The sequence below is a fragment of the Ovis aries genome, chromosome 7, assembly GCF_016772045.2.
Source record: "Ovis aries strain OAR_USU_Benz2616 breed Rambouillet chromosome 7, ARS-UI_Ramb_v3.0, whole genome shotgun sequence".
In the NCBI taxonomy this organism is placed as follows: domain Eukaryota; kingdom Metazoa; phylum Chordata; class Mammalia; order Artiodactyla; family Bovidae; genus Ovis; species Ovis aries.
Genome location: NC_056060.1, coordinates 41,573,029 through 41,585,802, shown reverse-complemented (window position 1 = coordinate 41,585,802; position 12,774 = coordinate 41,573,029). Strand labels below are relative to the sequence as shown.

Genomic DNA, 12,774 nt, shown 5'->3' with positions numbered 1-12,774 from the left:
GGGCCATTATTTCTTCAGTTTTTCTGCCCTAGATTCTCTCTTCTCCTTTTGGGACTCCAATTACATGTTAGACCACTTGATGTTGCTTCACAGGTCACTGAGGCTCTGTTCTCCCTGCCCACTATAAACATACCTAAGGTGTTTTTGTTCTCTGTACTTCAGTTTAGTTTCTGTTGCCCAGATTTTAAGTTCATTGACCTTTTTCCTGTTGTATTCTGTCTGTTATTTAAGCCTATCAGTGAATTTTATTTCGTATATTGTGTTTTCTGGATCTAGACTTTCATTGATGAAGATAGATTGATAGAAAAATAGATAAATAGATGGATAGATAGATGGATGATACATCCATGTATACATATATATATATATAGTTTTTATCTCTCTACTGAGAATTTCCATCTGTTTACTTATTGTGTCCATCTTTGCTAATTTCAGCAGCTGTGTCACCTCTGAGTCTATCTGTTTTTTAAACTGGTTATGATTTTTATTTTTTTTCTACTTATTCTGTAGTCATTTTTTATTGTATCTTGGATGTTGTAATACAACAGTAAATGTCTGGATTTTGACCTCTTTTATTTTAAAGAGTGTCTGAAGCATAAATTAGCTGGTAGGTCATCTCAGTCCTTTCAAGGCCTGTCTTAGATTTTACTACAATATTCAGCAGTTTCTCCTCTGGGTGGAAATTCATTTCTTTCCTTTTACTGTGTGATCACTAAAACTTGCATTTAGCTCACAGCACTGTGTTAGCTGTTTTCTGACCTACCTTGCAGAGTATTGCTTTGCTTGTGGGCAACTTAGTATGCAACCAAAGATTTCTCTAAGGAGACCTCTTGGTATATTTTTAGAGTTCCTTCTTTGTTCAGTTTTCTCATTTCTGGTATTCTGCCTTTCAAATTCCCACTGTCTGAGAAGCCCCAAACTACTCCTTTCCTGTGCCCAGTGAAACTGTCTTTGGGTTCTGTTTTCTTAGAAAGTGAAAGTGTTAGTTGCTCAGTTGTGTCCGACTCTCTGGGACCCCACGGACTGTAGCTCACCAGGCTCCTCACTCCATGGAATTCTCCAGGCAAGAATACTGGAGTGGATAGCCATTCCCTTCTCCAGGGGATCTTCCTGACTTAGGGATTGAACCCGGGTCTCCTGAATTGCAGGAGGATTCTTTACTGTCTGAGCCACCAGGGAACCCCTCAGCTATAGGTATAATAAGTAAAACAGGAATTAGATTTACCCTTCTGCTATAAACTACTAATTACTAACATGTAATACTAATATGTGTGTGCATACAAGGTATATGAAGCAATTATTTTGAAGCAATAGATTACCAGACATCACAGGTTTATAATCTTTGATAGATGGTAGTAAGATCCTTACTCACCCTGGCTTTATAGGGGTAAAGAATCTGCCTGCAATGTGGGAGACTAGGTTCAATCCCTGGCTTGGGAAGATCCCTTGGAGAAGGGAATGGATACCCACTCCAGTATTCTTGCCTGGGGAATCCCATGGACTGAGGAGCCTGACAGGCTGTGATAGCTCATGGGGTTGCAAAGAGTCAGACATGAACGACTAACACTTACGCCTATAGTAACATCTTTTGGAGATAAATGAGGATATATCATAGAAGTCCTCCCCATCTTTGTATTTTATAAGCCAAACACACAGCCAAAGGTACTCCTAGGATTTTTGTTAAAGTGAAACAAAACAACTTGAAGTCTATTTTTTGAAATTAATTAATTAATTTATTTTAATTGGAGGATAATTTCTTTACAGTATTGTGGTGGTTTTTTACATCAACATGAATCACCCATGGGTGCACATGTGTCTTCCCATCCTGAACCTCCCTTCCTACCTTCCTCCCCTCTGAGTTGTCCCAGAGAACTGGCTTTGAGTGCCCTGCTTCATGCATCAAAGCAGGTCATCTGTTTTACATATGGTAATATACATGTTTCAATGCTATTCACTCAAATCATCCCACCCTCCCCTTCTCCCACATAGACCAAAGGTCTGTGTTTTACATCTGTGTCTCTTTTGCTACCTTGCATATAGGATTGTTGTTACTGTCTTTCTAAATTCGATGTATATTTGTTTATATACTGTATTGGTGTTTCTCTTTCTGACTTACTTCACTCTGTACAATAGGCTCCCCACCTCATTAGAACTGTGGAGTCTATTCTAAGCAGAACAATGATATTGGAGATTCTAGCATTCTTTGCCATAAGTCGTGGTTGTAGTAATTTTAGACTTGTCATAAGGAATTTGATTTTTTTTTTTAAGGAATACTTTTCACATGATAAAGTAAAACATCTTAAATGTTTATATTATAAAAGAAATGAAATTGAAATTTTTATTTTTAATTACTGATACTGGTATGGATGGATACAGTTGATATTTTGCTATATGTTTAATGAGAATTTATGAACTTTCTCTAGCAATGTTTTAAGTCTTGAAATTAGCTAATTATATAATTGTTATGGAAAATGATATTTTTTTCTTTTCTTTCCATATTTACACATTTTATAATTCATTTCTAGACCTGCATGCCAGTATTTCTTGTGACTGAAAGAAAAATACTTTTAACTCATCTCTGTCTCAAATGAGAGAAGTGGTTCTTTGTGAATTATAGTAATGGCTCTTAAATTAAGATTTTTTTATGTTGTCATTATAAATAATCAACTTCTTTTTATTTTATATTTGAAAAGTAGAGAATACATTTTATGGAATATCTTTCTTTGAAAATTTTCTGACTTAATGTTTTTGTTTAGTGTCATGAATTATGTAAGTGCTCTGTGTTGCTTTATAAATCTTGTTTTTAGGGATAAAGATAACTGGATCCTTTTTGAAAGACTTTTTTTTAGTGTATTTTGTTGAGCAAGGTTGTATTTAGGAAACTTGTATCTCTACAATGCAAGTGTGTATATTTTAATTTTTTGGTCTTTTAATCACATTGTATTTTAGAATTTTAAAATTCTGTGTACTTCATGAGTAGGCAATAAGTCATCCTTTTCTCTGATTTACAGAATATTTCATGTAAAAGAAGTTACTCTATTAGGAGTGATTCTAAAATTGGTCTGATTAGGCCAGATCAGATATTCATTTAGCAAAGTATAATATTAGATTCCTGAATGCCATAGTAATATTTAATTTGACAAATATTTGTTATTTTTAGATAATTATAAGTAATTTTGGAGGCTTCATCCTGCAGTAAATTTGTAGTTTAAATTAGTCTCAATATAGCCTGGATAGAAACATCCTTAAAGTGTTTTGCTTTCTCACCTACATTTAATTAGTTTTTAAAAAAATCTTTTACACACAAAATTGCTGTTTAATTTCCTGATTCCAACCAAGAATTAAGTAGAATTGTTAGGAAAATAGCAAATTGTTACTTTTTGGGGGGTGTTCTGTTAGTAAAGAAATTAAGAGTTTTTGTCTTTTCCTCTTCTCTTCTCTCCCTTCCTCCCTCCCCAGTACACACGCTTCTCTTTGCACTTTCAAGATTGACCCTTTAAGTTAAAGTTTCTGAATATCTGTTATATTTCACAGTTGACAAATTACAGTTTGAACCTCCTTTGAGAAAAGAAACAGAAGCACGGGATGAAATGGTAAGACTTATGACTTTTAAAGTATTTTACACAGTAAAATTTGAGAAAACTTATAATTAGGTATATTTTGACCAAAGAAAAAAGTAATATACTCTTCAAAGCGTTAAGTTTTGATAATATATTTCACCCACTCCTTGGAAGCTCAGATGGTGAAGAATCTGCCTGTAGTGCAGGAGACCCGAGTTCCATCCCTGGGTCAGGAAGATCCCCTGGAGAAGGGAATGGCAACCCATCCCAGTATTCTTGCCTAGAGAATTCCCTGGACAGATGATGGGATCTCAAAGAACTGGACATGACTGAGCAACTAACATACATTTCACCAATTAAAGTTTGAAAAAGCTTATAGTTAGGTGTATTTTGACTAGGGTACAGTGTGTAAATACCATTTTAACCATTCATTTTGACACTTCTAAGTCTTGAAGAATTCACATAAAGTTATTAAATACATGGTATTTGATGCCAGGCTTTAAGCTCTCAGGATCTTTTTACATACTGATTCTGTTAGGTTTAGAGTGCAATTTTGCATTGCCTTACTGTTTTTAATATTTATTTGTTAATATAGCCCTTTTTTTAAAAACCATTGCTCATATTTTAGATTACTATTTGGTTAACCCTTTTTCTTATCTAAAAGGAAAGAAACAATTAATAAAGCATGATATTATTAGAGTTGGCCTAGGTGTTATTCTAACATCTATTTTTAACCATTAGTAAAAGTATAGTTTTTAGAGTAATTATCTTCTGTTAGTGGATCTCTTCATTCTTACATTTGGAAGTGGTGCTCTTCCTACTGTGATATATTGCTGGACAATAAATTATCAGTTTTCATGGTAGTCAGAAAAAAATATGACACCAATAAATTGAAGATAATTGACTAAAATAGTACTTAGTTCTCCATGCTAATGGAGTAGTGATGCACATAATTCAAAGTTAACATTTTTCTGTTTTGCTTTGGAATGTACTAGCATGTTGGTAAAGAGGGCTTGTCACATTTTAAGCTGTGTTTCTAATCTTTCTTACATTTAAGTCGACTAATAATGACTTATTGGCATAAATATGTCAAGTGACAGCAAGTATAGCTAGAGACTACACAGTTGAAAGCCAAGATGATTAATAATCATGACAAACAGTGTTTTTTTGAATCGAATAAAGTGACTAATACCTATTATAAGGTAACATGTTTAAACTCTGTTTTACCTTCATAGGGAGTATCATCAGACCCGAATTTTCTGTTACGGTGGAATCCTTTTGTTGATGGTGCAAATACTGGCAAGTAAGTTGTTTTGCTAACATTATTTTACTTGATTGTATAAGAACAACATTTGGTGGTGAGTGATTTATTCTAATAAATTTTAATTTTTATTCTTATAAAAGTTGTACTATGTCTCTTGTCAGTAAAAAACTTCTGACTTTTTTTAATTACCAAAAGGCAACATGTGTTGATCATTAAGGTTTTAGGGTTTTATTCTGTAAATAAAAATACAGTACGTGTAATGTTGGTATACTGAAAGATGAGCTGCATGATGATGTGGGGAAAAGTACCATAGTAGACATCAGAAAGCCCCAGTTCCATCCTGCAGTGTGATTTCTTCATATTCTAGACATGTCTTTCCTCAATGATTAAGTGATGGGGCTGACCTGAGTGAGTTGTTCCAAACCTGTTAGTGCATTGCAATGCCTAGAAAGCTCTTGTGGAAGTACAGATTCCAGGACCCCCACATTAGGATTTCAGGTCTGGGGTTGGTAAAGTATGGCCTGTAAGCCAAATCTGACCCTATTTTTTGTGCATCCCACAAACTAAAATGATACTTACATTTTTTAATGGTTGAAAAATTCAAAAGGCAAAGTAATTTTGTTACACATGAAAATTATATGAAATTTAAATTTCAGTGTTCATAAATGAAGGTTAGTTGGAACACAGCCATGCTTATAAGTTTATCCATGGCTGCTTTCATGCTTACAACATTAGAGCTCAGTGGTTGTGACCACTATATGATTCGTAGAGCCTAAAATATTTATTGACTAACCCTTTATAGAAAAAGTTTGCCAACCCTTGCTATGGAATATAGTCTTTGGAAGTGGAATCTAAGAATCCTCAAAGCTTCCCAATTGATTGCAATGACTGTGGATAAATGTGTGAAACCAGTGGGCTAGATCAGTGACTCTCAAATTTTGGTATGCCTAGAGGATCACCTGGAAATTTTGGTAAAATGCAGAATCTGATTAAGTAGGTCTAGGGGGTACATTTATAAAAGTTTCCTTGGGAATTCCCTGGTGGTCTAGGGATTAGGCCTCAATGCTTTTACTGCTTTCAATGCCTGGTTGGGGAACTGAGATCCTGTAAGCTGCATGATGTGGCCAGAAAAAAAGTTTCTCTGTGTTACTGATGTTGCTGATCTCTGGACCCTACTTAGAGTAATGAAGGGTGTGATGATAGAGCTATTTGAATGTATGATGCACTGTGGATTCCAGCTCTAAAATTCTGAATCTTTTTTTAATTGAGTTTAATTTAGTTTTTATTACATATTAAATGAAGCAAAGCATAACCACAAAGTAAAAAAGACTGTGTTCACATTATAAAAGCTCTGTTTTATAGTCATAATAATACAGTTTAACAGAATGAGATCTTAGGTCTTCCTGTAGGTTTTAAAGTTACTCTGTGCCGTGATCCAGTTGTCTTTTTTATTCCTTGAATAGAAGCAGATTTTAATGCAGATTTAGTGCTCTCTCTGTTTTATCTTATGACCACTTAAAACCATCTAAATTGCATTTTTCTCTTTGTGTTAGATCAACCTCAAAACGTGCAATACCACCTCCCCTACCTCCTAAGGTAAGCAACTTAAAGATTTTCATCAATAAACCCTTGTTTAAATAATAAATTTAAAAAGTAACTTTATTGAATTTGTCCACAATTCTCTTAAATATATTTTAGATATAGTTTTCTTCAAGAGCATATTATGAAGATGTAAAAATATATTTTAAAATATTTCATGATAAATACAGTATCTTCATAGCTATTAGAAAAAGGCAAAGATAGATGATTAGTCATTTAAGAAAATGCTTGACCACGTTGAAAGGAGAGGAGTTCATCGTTTACAGTCCTCATTTATTACCTCAGTTGAACATTTCACTAGAGTCACACTTCATTAAGTCATTTTCCTTGCTTGTTTCTAGTTATTAAATATTTCATGGATTGTGTATATGATTTTATTGGTTATAAAAATGTCAGTTTGGGGCTAGGGCTATTAAAAGTCACATGGCAAGTTCATAGTTGTTTTGAGACAGTAACTAAGCTCTTACTTACCTTACTTACTTGGCCCAGTGAATTGAACTATGTAGGAGAAAGATAAAAAGGCATATTTTCTCTCCCTAAAGTCTTTGATACATAATAACAGTGTTAATGTTTTATGTCCAGATTTATTAAAGTACTTTTATGTCTTATTATCAACTAGCCAAGGATAAACAGTTACCCTGAAGACAACCTCCCAGATGAAGAAAAGTCATCAACTGTAAAACGTTGTCCTGATTCAGAGAACAGAGCTCCCCAAGTTCTCAGAAGACAGAGTAGCCCCAGTTGTGGTCCTGTAGCCGAGACTTCCTCTATTGGTATGGCTAGCAGTATCAGCAGCCCTGGAGTGCATACAGCTAGATACTGTGATCTCGGTAAATAAATCAAAGTGAAAACTGAAAAGAAAGCCATTTTGTTCAAATTTTAAAGACTGTCTTTTTTTTTTTTTAGTCAGTCTTATTACTGTTTAAAACTTTGTGAAAGTTCTTTAAAATTCCATTATGGATGGACTATGAATAGATTCAATCCAATCCAATCCCTAATTTGATCCCTTACTAAATATTATAGGATCTAGAAAGATGAATGGATGACCCTGCCCTCCAGAAGTTCATGATGTATAGCAAAAGTTATATCCATGCGCACATAAAATCAGACAAGACATTTTAAGTGTCTCCTACAATAAGTAACTGTATGTAACAGAACACCAGAGCTCTCTGAGGGAGATAGGGATAGGGTAGAGAGGAGGTAGGCCCTTGGTGAGCCTTTAATAGTTGGAACCAGTGCTTACAGATTTTCTTAGAGAACAAGAAAGAATGAACAAATGCACTGAAGCAGGAAAATGTAGCTTGTGTTGGAAGAACAGCCTCGTATATAGAAGTGTGAACTTTTAAGGGTGTAAACTGGGAAATAGAACTTAAAAAGGTAGAGCCAAGTTAAACTCTGAAGGCCTTGAATATCTGCATTAGTAGGTCATGTTTCACTTTTCTCACAGTATGGCAAGGCATTTGCTGTTTTCATGTATTAAGACCACTGCTATAGTTGCAGTGCTACCGCCTCAGGATCTAGAGAAAGGCACCAAAAATACTTTAACTCATCTGAAAATAGAGAATATTTCCTAATGAAGGATCACCCAAATGGAAAACAAGTACTGGGGGGGGGAGGGAAATTATTTTTCAAGGAAAACTTATTTGTATAGTCATTCAACTGTTAACTGTGATTCTCTTTAGGAAATGGAGATGGTATTTCAAAATTGATTAGTGAAAACACAGAAGGATCAGCTCAAGCACCACAGTTACCACGAAAAAAGGACAAGCGGGATTTCCCTGTATGTATAACAGGCATTTGGTGATTAGTTGTAACTAATACTGTATCATATAAGGAGCATAGTCTGTTTAATTCAAGACTCGGAATAACTGGCCTTCTAAATGTATAAAGTTTTTTTTAAGGCTTTAAGAGCTCTTACAGTATTACAAATTATTTTTCCCACAGAAACCAGTAATCAATGGCCTTCCACCAACCCCAAAAGTACTGGTAAGGAATATTTTTATTTGAACCATTTGTCAATTTTCCTTTAGAAGCTGAAGATTGTTTATTTGCTGTCGAGTATCTTAAGGTGTTGAAAGGAAGGATTCATAAAGTACTGAGGCGTCAGATGCATTTGAATATACCGTGAATCCAATCATGTACCCTTATTTGAGTCAGTTAGTTAGAGTTGGGTGAATTTCCATTTTTGTAAATATGGAGAGTTGAGTTCTTCAATTAGCCTACAAACGCCAATTTCACTTCAATGTGATGATATTAATAGTACTGTATCCTCTTCATTATGTGGGTTAAATATCTTTCAATGTCTGAAGTCATTTTTACATTGAACTATAAACAGTGGAAAGGAACACTGAAGTTTCTGTTCTCTGGCCTTTCAGTAGATCCTCTCTGTAATGTAGTTCAGGCAGTCATAAGAATGGGTGCCTTTTAAAAATTGTCTCTTTTTATACAGTAAAAGTTAAGCTTAAATATTAGTCTTTTTGTCTCATCACTATTATGAAGGTTTACTGCAAATATAACTGTTATGTTACTCAATAAAGTCATTGTTTTGCATTATTAAATCTTAGTTGTAAAGATAATTTGTGACTTAGGTACCTAGAATGTATCATTGACATATGTAGATGTTTTGGTAAATCTGATATTTTTGCTCTAAAATAGAGGATTACTCAAGGAACAAGTATGAAACTCTCTTGATAGAAGGAGTTAATATATCAAAATATGAATTTTGTTTTGTAAGGAGACCATAACTATATGCAAATAAGATTCAGTTTATCATTTCATAATAATCTTCAGCTTTTTTCTAAGAATATAAAAATTATCTAATCAAATAAGTCAACATTTCTTTCTTTTTAAATAAGATGGGAGCATGTTTTTCCAAAGTTTTTGATGGCTGCCCTTTGAAAATTAATTGTGCAACATCTTGGATACATCCTGATACAAAAGGTAACATTTCTGAAACTTTTATATACCTCTCTAACAAAGTATTTATTATTGGAAAGGATCTTCATGATCACTGAACTGAGGGCTTTTTACTTTAAAAAATACAACCTAGAGACCAAATAGTATAGGTCTTACTATTTAGTGTAACAACCTAAATAGGTAAACAGTTTTGGTTTAAAAGCATTAGAATTTTAGAGCATACAAGAACAATTCCTGATTAAAAGAGATGAAAGAGACGTCACAACTGATTGCAACCATAATTTAGTATTTTTCTTTTATTTACAAAGACAGTACTGGGCCAATTGATGATCTCAGAGTTAAGATATTAGATAATATATTGTTTCAGTATGCTGAATATCCTGATTCCCTGATTTTGATATATCCTAATTTTGATCATTTTTCTGTAGTTATGTAAGACCTTTTTTTTTTTTAAAGAAATGCACACAAATACTTAGGAATAAAGGGGTATCCGGCTTATAACTTAATTCAGGAAAGGGGGGAAATGTGTGTGCAGAGAGAAAGAAGGATAAAAACAAAAATAGCAAATGTTGACATTTGTGGAACCTGCATGAAGTATATTCAAGAATTTGTTGTATTATTATAATGTTTTTGAAAGTCTAAAATGATAAAGTAAAATTTACTCTTAAAAATTTAGGCTATGTGATTTTAAAGTGAGGAAGCATAACACATGGGGAGAATTTGGAATCAAATATATATGGGTTGAGTTCCCTAGCTGTCGTTACTGTGTGACTTGGAAAATATACTTAAATTAAGTGTGATCATAATACTCACCTTGTTGCAAAGAAGAAAGGAGCCAACCTGGTTGTCTGGGAATTAGCAGAGATTAGGCAGTAGAAGTTGTTCTGGAAATGTTTGTTTCTACTTCAACACAGTCGTAAAGACAGGTTGTGTAACTATCTTGCTTTATGTGCCATCATTAGAAAGTATAACAGAAAATAATGTTAACAGGAAGCAAATTTTTAACAAATATTTGTAACTTTTTATTTTTCTAGAAGTTTACACTTACAGAAAAGCTAGAGAAATAGTACAACAAACTCTGATATACCCAGAATCATCAAGAGTTTCTTTTTTTTTAACACCCTTACCAAAACCATACTATTTATTATTTTTATTTAAGTATAGTTGATTTACAATATTGTGTTAGTTTCAGGTATACAGAAAAGTGATTCATTTACACACATACATATATTCATTCCTTTTTAGGTACTTTCCCATATAGATTATCACAGAATATTGAGTAGAGTTTGCTGTGCTACTCAGTGGATCCTTGTTGGTTATCCATTTTATATATAGTAGTGTGTGTGTTCATTCTTTTGCCACATTTGTTTTACTATTTTCTATCTGTATGTGCATTTTTTTTTTCTGAATCACTTGAAGGGTGAGTTGCTCCTCCCTTATCACTTCACTTTGTATTTCCTAGAAGCAAGAATCATCTCTTATATAATCACAGTACTATTATAAAGATCAGAAACTTTGTCACTGATATAATACTGTTTTTTAATCCACAGTCCATATGTAAGTTTTTTTAATTATCCCTGGAGTGTCTTTCATTTTCCTCTGCCTCTAGTTCAAGTTAATGTGTTGGATTTGCCTGTCATGCCTTTAGTCTCCTTTAGTCTGAAAGTTGCTCAACTTTTCTGTCTCACTTGATCATACCATATTTTGAGGCTGCTTATTTTGTAGAATGTCCCTTAACTTGGGTCTGTCCGATGAGTCCTCATGTGTAGATCAAGTTATGTATCTGGGGAAGGAATATCACAGAAGTGTTTTTGTGCTCTTCTCAGTTCATCATATCAGGAGGCACTAGGTATTGACTTGTCCAAGTGCTAGTGACATTAACATTGACCAGTTGGTTAAGGTGGAACTCACTAGCCTTCTCTTCTGTAAAGTTCCTATTTTTCCCTTTCTAAGTAACTGCTTAATTCCCAAATATTAATTCCCAAAGTAATTGATAGGTAGCTAGCGTGGAGATACATTGAGACTTGATAAATATCCTCTTGCTCATCAAGCTTTCACTGACTAGTTTTAGTATCCATTGACAATCCATTGACGTCTTTTAACAGTTTTACTTCTTTCTCATTTATTCACTGTTTGAATAAGATGACACGTAATGAAAATTTCATTTTAAAAAACTATAGTAAGGTAAAGCAGAGTTGGTCACGATATATCTACTTTTTAAAAAATGAAGAATTGGGAAAAGAATTAAAGAAGGTCGCATGGGTTTTACAAAATAATTTTTCTTTGGATGGGTGGGTGGCTAATTCTTAATACCATTAAAATATAAGGCCATTATTTTAATGAATGATTTCAGAAAATGTTAGTAAATTCTGGTGATTTATCCCAACTATTTTAGATCAGTACATTATTTTCGGAACTGAAGATGGTATTTATACATTGAATCTCAATGAACTACATGAGGCAACGATGGAACAGGTAATTTAGGAGTTTTAACTCAAAAAATTAGCTTGGACTAATTGAATAAAGGAAATATCTTAATTTTAGGTCAATTTATATGGGCCCCAGTTTTAATTTTTATGATTTAAATATTTAAAGTGGTGAAATTATACTCTTTATATGTTCATGTATGAAGATTTTTTTCTGTAAGGTTGTAATAATTTACTAAAACATAGAAATAGTTGTTTCTCTACTCTTTCAGGCTGTTGAAATTTGGAGGTTGAGGGGTAAGGGAATGAAATTGGAGAGTTTTAATTATCTACTTTTCTCTTAATAGTTATTTCCACGGAAGTGTACTTGGCTCTATGTTATCAACAACACTTTAATGTCATTGTCAGGTATGTATATGATGAAAATAATATGATAAATAAACCATGGACAAGCAGAGAAATCTAATTTTAATATATATTATTTAATATATATTTAATATATATTTTAAAATGTTGTTATTTAGGGTAATTATAATCTAGTATAGTTGACCTTGAGGCTTGTAGGTGTTTTTTGACTGGTGTAGAATAGGAAGAAACCCTGTTGTCAGTTAAAGCTGTACTTCCCACACGTGCCTAAGAACTACACAGTTGGAAAACATGACAGTGATTGTTCCCTGAGGCCGTCTATTTCACAGTCTCTGTTCCTGCCACCATCCCTGCCTTCCACTGAGAATCAGCAGTTGACGGAAAGCAGAGAATCCAGCTACTTCCTTCTCTTTAATCTTGAGCCAGTCACCGTCTCTTGTCTCTCGGCCTTAGGTTTCTTTTTTTTTTTTTTCTTTCATAAATTATATCTGTTCAAATTTTTTTAATTGAAGTGTAGTTGATTTACGATATATTGATTTCTGCTGTACTATAAAGTATTTCAGTTTTCCATATGTATGTTCTTTTTCATGCTTTTTTCCTTTATGGTTTATCACAGGATATTGAACATAGTTGCCTGTGCTAT

At 33.5% G+C, this 12,774-nt stretch overlaps 1 protein-coding gene across 1 annotated transcript in view; it reads left to right on the top strand.

The window, feature by feature from the left end:
• Nucleotides 1-12,774, top strand: part of MAP4K5 (mitogen-activated protein kinase kinase kinase kinase 5) — a 114,413-nt gene that overhangs the window by 78,291 nt on the left and 23,348 nt on the right. The window contains exons 14-22 of the mRNA XM_027971724.3: nt 3,535-3,593; nt 4,796-4,863; nt 6,378-6,420; nt 7,043-7,196; nt 8,106-8,203; nt 8,368-8,409; nt 9,279-9,363; nt 11,735-11,814; nt 12,113-12,173. Of these exons, the coding sequence (XP_027827525.1) occupies nt 3,535-3,593; nt 4,796-4,863; nt 6,378-6,420; nt 7,043-7,196; nt 8,106-8,203; nt 8,368-8,409; nt 9,279-9,363; nt 11,735-11,814; nt 12,113-12,173 (690 nt within the window). The remainder of the gene's footprint in view (nt 1-3,534; nt 3,594-4,795; nt 4,864-6,377; nt 6,421-7,042; nt 7,197-8,105; nt 8,204-8,367; nt 8,410-9,278; nt 9,364-11,734; nt 11,815-12,112; nt 12,174-12,774) is intronic.